General features: G+C 38.3%; 1 protein-coding gene across 3 annotated transcripts in view; it reads left to right on the forward strand.

Annotated features, from left to right (window-relative positions):
• Positions 1–10,772, forward strand: part of ADAMTSL1 (ADAMTS like 1) — a 118,441-nt gene that overhangs the window by 55,415 nt on the left and 52,254 nt on the right. For all 3 annotated transcript variants that reach the window (XM_017730586.1, XM_017730588.1, XM_017730587.1), the window contains exons 6-7: positions 4,204–4,278; positions 7,177–7,334. In XM_017730586.1, coding sequence (XP_017586075.1) covers positions 4,204–4,278; positions 7,177–7,334 — 233 coding nt within the window. The remainder of the gene's footprint in view (positions 1–4,203; positions 4,279–7,176; positions 7,335–10,772) is intronic.

The following is a 10,772-nucleotide window of genomic DNA, read 5'->3' on the forward strand; positions in this document are numbered from 1 at the left end:
CCTGTATATAATTGGTATGCAGAGCTGAGAAAATAGTGGATTTTGTGTGCACTCTGTATAAACCATGTGGCATTTTTCCCTTCCCTGATGTAAACATGCATGTTTTTATGCAACACTATGAATTTTGAATCTGTGAAAAGTAAGTCTTTTTTTAAATTGTGTTTTTTTAAAATTGTAAAGACACAGTTATGGATCCCCTTCACATATGTGAATTAGTATGAATTCTTTTTAAGGTTTGCTTCCAAATGATTTATGTAAATGTTGTGAAAATTTGACATTCTAAATGTTGAAAAGCTTTTAAAAACCTATCGTGTTCATTTTCTGCATTTATCTTCCCCAACACTGTTGGCACTTTGTCAGCATCTTGCTTATTTGTCACTATAAACATAAATACACAAGCATATCTGGGATCAGGGCCTGATTCCTTTTATTTATCCAGTCATTTAAATGTCTGGGTTCACTAGTTGATAGCTAAATTTCAAGTCATCTTTATAAAATAATCCTGGTTTTCCAGAATTATGTCTACTTTATCTGTGGTCTGAATAAGGGATGAAAAGCCAATGTGAGCCAGTCTGCCATGCAACATTAGAAAAATCAGAGGGGAAATGTGTATCAATGACTAGATATCAGCAGACATGTTCTTTGGCCTCGCTTGGGATTTTTATTTCTCTAACAAGGAACTCTATTCAATCTTGAGGACTGTTCCAGGGGAATTCGACAGTTGGCCTTTAATCCAGTGCTGTCCCAATAGTTTCTGAAGGTGCTTGTCTCTCAAAACCACTCAAAACACAGTCTTGAGCTCATCATACTAAATTAATTTTCTCTTGGTGCTCACATCTAGTTCCCTTCTCCATGCTGTTTATATAATGCAAAGGCACAAGAGAAAGAAATTCATAGAGCTTTTAAACACTTAGCATTTTCTACAGAAATAGCTTCTTCACTATTTATAGGGGTAATATACATGTCCCAGTGGCCTCAGAAACAGAAACATAGTAGGGCAGGAAGTAGTGTGATGTTGAATTCTCACCTACATTTTTATGAAAAAGAAAACACCTGTGTCTATGGTTTTGTAAGACTAATAGTAAAAAAGCTACAAAAACCTTCATTCATTCCTGAAATATTCTTTTTTCTTAGGTGGCTTGGGTGGTTCTTCTGAAGTCTGCAGAAAATCCATCCTTTTCTTTTTATTTAGTATCTTCTTTAGGGAAGAGTGTATGTCCTTCCTATGAAGATAAGCTGCATTTAAGCAGGCTTCTTTGGGTTCACCAAGAAGCTAGAGAGTTGGTCCCATAAGTTGCGAGTGCATTTTGCTGATCACCTAGTGCAAAGATGGTATTTCTCTAAAGAAGGATTGACATCTACTAGTGAAGTAGATTCGTTTTAAGAGATTTGTAGAAATTATAATGCTGTCTAGATATTCACCTAATTACTCTTGCCATGGCTGTGAAAAATAGATATGGTTCCAGATTTCCACGGAATATCACTAGTAACTGGGAGACAGAAAGAACTCCATTTTTCATCATGAGAACTGACAGACCATTTGGAAAAAATCCAAGTTAAAAATCCAGAACTAGAAGAAAATGGTATCTCATGTGAATCTGATGGATGTACCTGACATTTAACTTTTGCCTAAATCCTTGCACTTTCTTAACAGCCCTGAGCCACTGTCCTCTCAGTTATCTGGGACTCTCCCTTGCTTCCCTGTGCATGGTCTCTGGAGAAAACCAACCACCTGTTAAAGCATTTTGTATCTTTTCCTCAGAGAGTTCCACACAGCTGCCCAACAATCTGTCTCTCTGCTTATTGTTGGAGAGAGCTGTGACTAAATGTTAGCCTGCTTACTTTTACATTTCTTCGCAGGAAGTGTCTCCTCCTTATCACTGTTAACCTCAGGAAATTATCCTTCAGTCCCCACTGCTTCTGCTTTGTGAAAGCAGGAAGCACTGTGATAAGCAAAAATCCCACTGAGCTTTGCATTTCTCATAAAGCATGCTAGGATTTCAAATGGAGAGCAACTGCTCTGGTGCAACTGCTGGTGCAACTCTGGAGCAACTATAATTCAACTGGTGAATTATAGTCCTAGCAATACCCTGGGGCAGAAGATGCATGCTGAGAATAAAAGCTCACATGGTCTTTAAACTGTCCAGTTTTTCTGTGACGTGTCAGTGAGTTGTTAACTCTGCGGCACAGAGCTTGTAACTGAGAGACAGATAAAATAATACCATCGGACTGTCTTTAAGTAAGACTTGTAAAAAGGTCACTAATATTGTTTTTTGAAAATTGAAGTTACTGCTTTTCCAAACTCATTAGAAAAAATGTTATATATATACAGCAAAATGATATGTCATACTCACATATTTTGTTCCCCAAAATGGATAAAATGTGTTTATCCTACTGGGTATCTTGAATCTGGATGCCAAAATGGTGCCAATAAAGCAGTATTAGAATATCAGTATTTAATGAACTTTTTAGAAATTGCATATTTGTCTTTCCAAATAGAAAATTTGAATTCTGTATAGATGTGAAAGATTCCTAGCTTTACTAATCACTGTGATATCAGAGATGTGTATGAGCAAAACGTGTATTGAGTTTAACCCCAGTGTTACAAAAGACTTAGGAAATTTCTGGATAATTTGACAAAACATACCAAATCAGAACTTGAAAATGGGACACGGTTCAGAAGCACTTGCAAATCTGAGCAGTCTTTATGTCCACACAACTTTTTTGGCACTCAGAGAGACTGCTTACATTTCCGCCTCACTTCTGGGATATTTAGAGGCCACAAAAGTATGAGTATTTCATCCCATAAAGCTCTGAAATATAAGAGTGTCAATAATTTTTATGACGCATTACAGAATTTAAAATTTAAGGGGGTTCTAGTTCACAGTTTTGAGATGTTATAGGTTTGGATGAATGAATGTACTGCTTAAAATTCCTGTTTCTGGAAGTGTTTCCTCTCTCTGTCAACTCTTCACCTTTTGATATAAAATGACAACATTAATAACTATTCTGCTAGTAAGTGAGAATCCTGATTTAGCTGAGTTCCAACAGTGTTCCCAGTTTGGTCTGGTCAGAAACATAAGGCCCCAACTCATATCTGAATGAAAGATAAAATGCTTTCATTGTCTGGGTTAGCCTTACCTGACAAAGCAAAACAGTGCTTTGAGAGCAGAGCTGTAGCTCCTGCTAGAAGGCATTTCATGACATAGATGTGAGCAGTTCTGATGAATTAGTGAAAAAGACTTTGTTCCTCTCACATCTACCACCTTTTCACTCCCCCAAAAAGTCCTGTTAGGCATGCATACTTTTTCTTTCCCACCTTCCAGTTATATGGGAAGGAGGCAGAAAGGGAAAGGTGAATGAAGTGTGCTGGTTAGTCCAGGTCAGCATTCTCTGGGCATGCCACTTCATGACCCAGGTGTAGCATTTTATAGCATCTTTCCATGCCTTTCCAGCTCCCTTCAGAAAATTACTGAGGTTGCTGCCTCTTTAGAAATGCTGACCTAGCTAACTTTCACAGCTGCATGTTACCTACATGTTAGTTCACACCTCAGTTTAGATCCAGTTGGCAGAGCTCCCAAGGGCTTCATAGGTGCAAGATCCTGTTTTGATACCTGTTTACATGAAAATCTAATGGGCTTCTGTTTTTCCAGAGGCTTTCTGGTAGCAGTGTAGAAAGGGAAGCAGAATTATAGCACTTGTGGTCATTAAAATAAAAGGTGTGAAAGGGGTGACATACCTGAGGGCAGCAGGAGACCGTCACATAGCATGGGCAGGATCATGGAGAAGCTATGGGGTTTAAGTGGGAAAAAGTCAAGTGAAAAATGAGAAAGCTATTCTGGTTAAACAGCAGAATAGGATTATGCTTCTCTACTTTGCCACAAACACCAATTCAAAATACTTGAGAGTTTTAAGTGGAATTGTGATGAAATAGAAAGTTATTAGTTATTCAAGAAAACCATAAATAGTTGTGAAGGAGTTGGGGATAAATAAAATCAACAGGTATGGATTCTTCTAAGCAGAAGGTTTTTACCCCATTTAACAAGTTATTTTTTCAGATATTTAATCATAATTCTTAGAGTTTTTTTAATTGGTCCTAAGGGGTTTTTTTGACTGCCTTGTAAACATGCATTTGACTGCTTATTAGAAAACAGGTGGGAGTTCCTTTGCCTATTTACTCCATGCATTTTTGCCTTCCCACAGTGGATGATACAGTGGTTGCTATTCCCTATGGAAGCAGACAAGTTCGCCTCGTGCTGAAAGGACCTGATCATTTATGTAAGTAGAAGTTGTTGTACACTTGTTTAAGAGAGCCTTGGTAACCTGCAGTGCTCTGTTTATACTGTGGTGTCTGGTTTCTCTCTGTCAGATCACTGATATCAACACACAGATGAGTCCTACTCTCCGAAGTTTTCCTCAGAGCCAGTTACTTCAGTGGCACACACTCTTTTCAAAGCAGACCTTGGCCAACAGTGCAGAATTCTTTGCCCCTCCATAATTTTTCAGTCATTTCTGTTTGCTTATCCTTTGGCTGGCTCACTTGGTGTCAAGTGCTTTTGTTTAAAATTAATAAAATATATACCACTGAGTGAATCAATATTGAGGACAGTAAAGTATAAGCTTCCCTACAGCTCAGCTCAGCTCAAGCTGCTCATGACTTTAACACATTTCTGTTATGATAATCTTTCTCTCTCCCTTAGATACACAAATGCACTCGCACCGTATGTGTGTGCATGCACACACAAAAAATCACACTCTAAAGATCTGAAACTGTATACACAAGTGAAACCATGTTCCTTAGAAGTGATATTGCTCCAGCTCTTACTGTTAGGACCACTGAGTTCTGCTCGCCCATCAGTTGGTGGCTATAACACTTTCCTGCTTCATTGGTGTATCCCAGCAGATGTATATCCCTCTTCTCTGGGAGGAATCTCAGGATTTGAGAATACTCTGCTACAGCTGAAGGCAAATCTGTTTATTTCATGAACAGAAGCTCCTGGCATCCCTCACTCTCATCTTCCAGTGCAGTAGCTGCTCACAAGCTGCTTCCTTTCTCATCAGCAGCAAATGAATATTAGAGTGTTAGTAAATACAATTTATGGTCAGAAAAAAACCCCAAGCTGTACTGCAGGACCTCTCAGTAGCACAAATTATTGTAAGGTAAGTCAGGCTATTCTTCTCCTTTTCCAAAGGAAGTCTTTAGGAATTTTTCTGCAGCACAGACAAGTTATGTCTTCTGTTTGTCAGTGTAGGTACAAACGTATGTCAGCAAAGATGTGAAACACCAAATCATTTCACTGTCCTCATATTTTCTTTCACCCAAAGATTTTATACAGGGTATCAAAATAAGGGGTGGCTTACCAGTCCTGTACTGTAGCTCCCTAGTTGTGTTGAGAAAGCAGTGGGTTCTTCAAATTTAAAACCGTGGATAAAGACCAGCAAAAATATAGGTTATAAACCAAAAAAAATATATTATGTTTTCATTAAAAGTTCAAATGCTGCCTGTACCTCAGTTTTAAGGAATGCCCTTTGGGTATTCCTGAACTGCTCCAGTATGGCTGATACTACTTTCCCAGTGCGTGACATCCACTCTTTCTCTCCTGTCTTTTTTTCCAATATAGATGTTCTCTTCCAAGGTAGAAAAATTTTGTACTTTTGTTATTGTTTCAGTGAAATTGAGCTATAAGAAAGCTCAGAGAGAAATGAGATTTTAGCTGGAGAGATGGATCTAAAGCTGCCTTCACTCAGGCTGTATCATATTTCATGACAAAAAGATTTGAATCAGCAAGGTCTGCCAGAGTCACTGGTTGAGATTTAGATTAACTGCACTGTGTAAACATGAATAAGTCCAAATATATCTCTATCTTGTTTCAGATGTCTCCATGAATCTTTCTGTTCACCCATCAAAGGATTTTATATATGTATGAGCTACAGTCAGTTTCAGGGGGAGGAAGTATTTTGCCCTGTGAACTTTGGTTGTGGGAGAAGTCAACAGGAGGCTGATTATATATACACAAGTCTTAAAACCATCTTTATTCCTGATGCATGCAGCCTTGTCCAAAAACAAATAGATGGCCAAGTGCATCACAAAGGAAGAGACTGGTCTCACTGAAAACCAAGGAATTCATTAATACAGTGCAAATTCTTAGTGTACTGCCTCCACAACTTCCTTCATTAATTAATTCCCTTAATCCGTCATGAAAATCAGTCTAGTTACTGCAATTGTCTTCTTTGTTCCCTAATTAGCAACTTAATATATGCAAATAAAAACATGTTTTCTTTTTGTTGTCTTTGAAAACATATCTCCGTCATAGATGAATAGGATGCCTTAGCTGCCTCGCTGTATTGGAGGTTTTGTGCATATATTCATAAATAAATGTGAAAGGTTTGCAGCTTTGCAATCTTTCATGATGAAATTCCCTGTCACTTCTAAATAACTACCAGAATAGCTGGTGAATGTGCTGTAAAGCATAATCTGGAGTTGGTAGGGAGGCTTGCTGGATGATGAAACAGACCTACTTTCTGACTGTTGGTTTCTATTTAAGAAATTACTGTTATTTTTAATATGATAATCAGAAGTAGCTACTACAAAACAGTATCTGAATTAATGCCCACTTTTGGGGAACTGTGAATACAGAGAGAGCCAGATGGAGAGCTCAGGATGGTTCAGCACCCACCTTCCCCTTCTACTCCGCTGGGATGGGTCAGACTGCTTCTGGAGAGGAAATGGGATTGCTGTCATACTGATCTTTCTTTCCTGGATATCCTGCTTTCAGTTAATTGTCTACCACAACAACATGTGGTTGGTGACCCACCTTTGAACTGAAAGAGGGTATGGCAACTTAACAGTGCTCATGGGCCAAGGTCTGAGTCACGCTCCACATAGGAGCGTGACTTACTGACAGTGAGTTAAACAACAGCAAGTATGCCTAACCAGGAATGGATTAGTATGTCTGGAAGAGAGTAAAAACATGACCTATGGGTGAGGAGGGGAATGTGAGCTAAATCTAAAGGTTGAACAAAGACAAAAAGCAGATGGAAGAGAAAAAAGTGTGCAAATGTGCGTAACTATGGGAAAAAAAGTTGCAGTATTACTAATTCATGTTGGGGTTTTTTTCTGCTCTCACTTCAAATTGCAGTGCTTTAGTTTCCTGAAATTTTTTTTCTATTTGTCAGATTTGGAAACCAAGACTCTCCAAGGTGTGAAGAGTGAAAACAGCCTAAGCACCACTGGCTCCTTCATCATAGAAAATTCTTGCATTGACTTCCAGAAGTTTCCTGACAAGGAGATCTTAAGAATGTCTGGGCCTCTCACTGCAGACTTTACTATCAAGGTGAGGGTCATTGGTCATTGACGTCTTAGAGCAACATAAAGATCTACTAGGAGGGTGAAAGAGATTTTTCTAGATCTTAATTTTCCAGTAGATGTTTATCACAAAGCCTAATCCAGTCTATCTCTTGAACTCTACATGTAATTCTTTATGGTTATATATTTGGTGAAAACCTCACTGGAAACTCCTCAGGAGAGAGAGACTGCATTTATGTCAAGAAAGGCATAGCCAATATGTGCCCTAAAAAGAAACTATGAACTTTTCGTTTCAAGAAAGGACAGATTACTTTCTAAATGCGCTATTGAGGTACATATAAATCAATGACTTGCAGTTTTCTTTGTGATAAGCAAAAAGAAAGTCTGTGTCTTTGGCCCGTAGTTTGTTGGGTGTATATTAGTGTAGTTGCACAGAAGACTGTAAGAGAGTGAAGAGTGAAGTCCTCAAGCTCTAAAATAAATTTGATAACTTTGCTTGAGAAGTCATGGTGTCATTTTGAAGTTCTGTTCTTTGTTGCACTGGCAATAAGAGTAAAATCGTTTCCTCCCATTAGAGTGTTTCCATTCTTCCAGGTAATATAAAACACATTGCTGGAAGCAATGCACACATTCTGTGGGGAAACAAACATATGAAAATGAACGTTTGGGAGTTGCAATAAAATAAATCCCTTTCCAGTAGGTCCAAGGAACCTGAAGGATTTCAGCTGTAAAACTGCAAAACCTGTATCATGTCCAGGACTACGTAAATTTTTCACTATGGGCCCCAGAGGTAGATGACATTTGCTTTAACCTTGAGCTGATGGCAGCTAGAGGTTTGAACAGTGAACTGGAAAATGTCCTAAGTGATTGTCCTGGTTTAAACTGAGCTGAGCTGGAATGGGTTAGCTTGGGAAGTAGCACAGTCTTGTAGACTGTCCCCTATCCATCGTGGTATGTTAGCAGCTGAGAAAGCAAACTGAAATTTCAGAACTGGTTCACAAGGAGAAGCCTGAACTAAGGAATATGTTCCTTCCTCTTTGAATGTCAGAACAAAAATTCCTTGCTGAAATAGATGCTGTTCAATTCAAAATATCTGAAACACATTTACCTCTTCTGTAGATGATACAGAGATGGTGAACATCACTGCAATGTAAACAATATTTCTCACTTTGTTTTATTTCTGCTCTGTGTGAATTTCTGGCAGCCTAGTTACAGTGTATTTGTGGGAAACAGCTGGTCATGTAGACCAGTTGCCCAACGGGAGGGTTGTACTTTCTTCCTTATATTTCCAGTGTTGTCTTTTATGACAGGGAAAATACTTTTATCCCTTGCATTCCATCTACCTCTATCAAAGCAAGGTAAGAAGTGCTGGTTAAATCAAAGGAGTACCCTGTTTAAATGCTGACAGTCTTACCAATATGACCAACCTACAAGTTAGCTAGGCATGGGCAGAACAGACACTGCTGAATTGAGGTGAAACTATTTTGAGTTCTGCTGTGTGTTTGCACCTTTGAAAATCAGAGTAACATGATTCAGGTGTTAAATCTGTTGTCTTCTGTGAACATATAAAAATGCACCAAAAAACCCCAACCAACTGTTCATGGTTGTAGGATCTTTTCTAAGGTTAGCATTAAATTTTGCATTGGATTATACACTAAAAAGTTCTCTGGTCTTGAATCACAGTTAATTTTTTAATCATCAGCTATAGAAGATACTTCAGCTATTACTTAACGAGACACAGATATTATTCTGTACTATTAAATTATTTTTCTAACAAGTTTTTTTTTTCTTCTGGATATTTATTTTGTTAGATTTTGTCAGATTTGGAAACTGCTTTTCATACTTACTTTATACATGATTCTTTTGCCTTCAGATTTTGAAGTTAAAGTACCTTTCTTTAAAAAAAATCAGATGAAATATTTCTTTGTGGTGTTACTAAGCTTTCCTTACAAATTGGGATCTCTTTGGGTGTCTTGCCTCCTGGACCAAGGCAGATTTTTATGCAAACAGATCTAAATGAATCTGTAGATGTAGCAGAACTCTAGTTTTAGAATTGTTGTCTCCAGAATTATTCCTGTAATCCTTTTCACTTGACCCTGAATGCTCTTATTCAACAGGTCAAGTTAGACACCTGGATATAATTCAGAAGTAGTAACTCAGTGTGAGAGTTGATATTTAAGTTTCTTTATTGGTAACACAGAGTGCTTTAAAATTGCAAGAAACCTCATGCTGTTCCTGGAGGAGCTGAGTTGCATAATTACTGGATTTCTTTGCTTTGTAATAGTCAGTGGTACATACCTCACATGCTAAACTCTTGGCAATCTTTTCACAAGATGTGTAAATAGGAAAAATAATTCAGTAAAACAGCTGTATTAAAAAAATATAAAGGTGTTATCACAAAACTGGAGAAGAAACAAAGTTTTTCATTATCTTTTTTTTTATATTGATCATTTGAAAATTGTAAGTCTCCATTGCAAACTTTAATTTTTGAAAGGCAAAAGACGAGGAAAACATGCCAGTAAACGTAAATCCTAGTAGAACTACTTTTCCTAAATTCTGAGGATTTCTCTGTTTTGGCATTTTCAGTACAAAATCCTGGTTTGCATGACTAGAAATGCCTCTTTTCTATAAGAAAAATGTGTCATGCTAGATATAATCCTGAAGAAACGAAGGTCCATTTTCATGTGGAAATCTGTGTGTTTCTGTGTTCTAGAGATCAGAGTAGTAATATCACACAGGGGGACGTGCCCTTTATGGCTGAGCTGTCCCACATCTGCTCTGTTGCCGGTGTTGTGTTCGTTCACTGGTCTATGCTGAAACATCTCCTCTGTTGATAGTGTGCGTTTCACCCTAAACAGAGAATCTTGGAGTACTTAGTTCATGTCATGCATCTGCTCTCCTTTGAGCAGGATGAAGCAGTACTGTCAGATGAGGTCCACCGATGACCATATAATGAGAACAGTCATCACCAGATGACTGTAAATATTAAATCCATAGTTACAGACTTATAGAAACACCATTAGGGACTGCCAGTGAAGAGTGAAGCTGGCAAAGCACAGTCTGTTGGGGTCTCCTTCACAGGTTGATTGTTGCGTTGCTAGGGCCCTAACCCTGTGGCTGAGGTGTGAGCCAGCAAAGACCAGTGGGTTTAAAACCTTTAAAAGATCTAGTAAAGGGTATTATCTAGGCTTGGGTTTGGTTTGGAGGAGAAACCATTGTAGGCCTAGATCTAGGCTAGACTATGTTTATGTTGGTTTTAAATCCCTCGTATCATTCATAGTGCCTGCGCAGACCAAGTCCTTTGCATAGAGATGCCTAAAACTGGATTGCACAAATGTTTGTCTGGAGGCTTCTAGAGGTATTTGAATTAGGATTGCATTGTATTGATGATCTCTTTTTGTAGTGCTGGGGCTGACAAGCCTTGGCTAGGGGCTGCTGCCAGAAGAGACTGTCTGGCGGTTCTTTT

The sequence above is a fragment of the Corvus brachyrhynchos genome, unplaced genomic scaffold (genome assembly GCF_000691975.1).
Source record: "Corvus brachyrhynchos isolate BGI_N302 unplaced genomic scaffold, ASM69197v1 scaffold93, whole genome shotgun sequence".
NCBI classification, from domain to species: Eukaryota; Metazoa; Chordata; class Aves; order Passeriformes; family Corvidae; genus Corvus; species Corvus brachyrhynchos.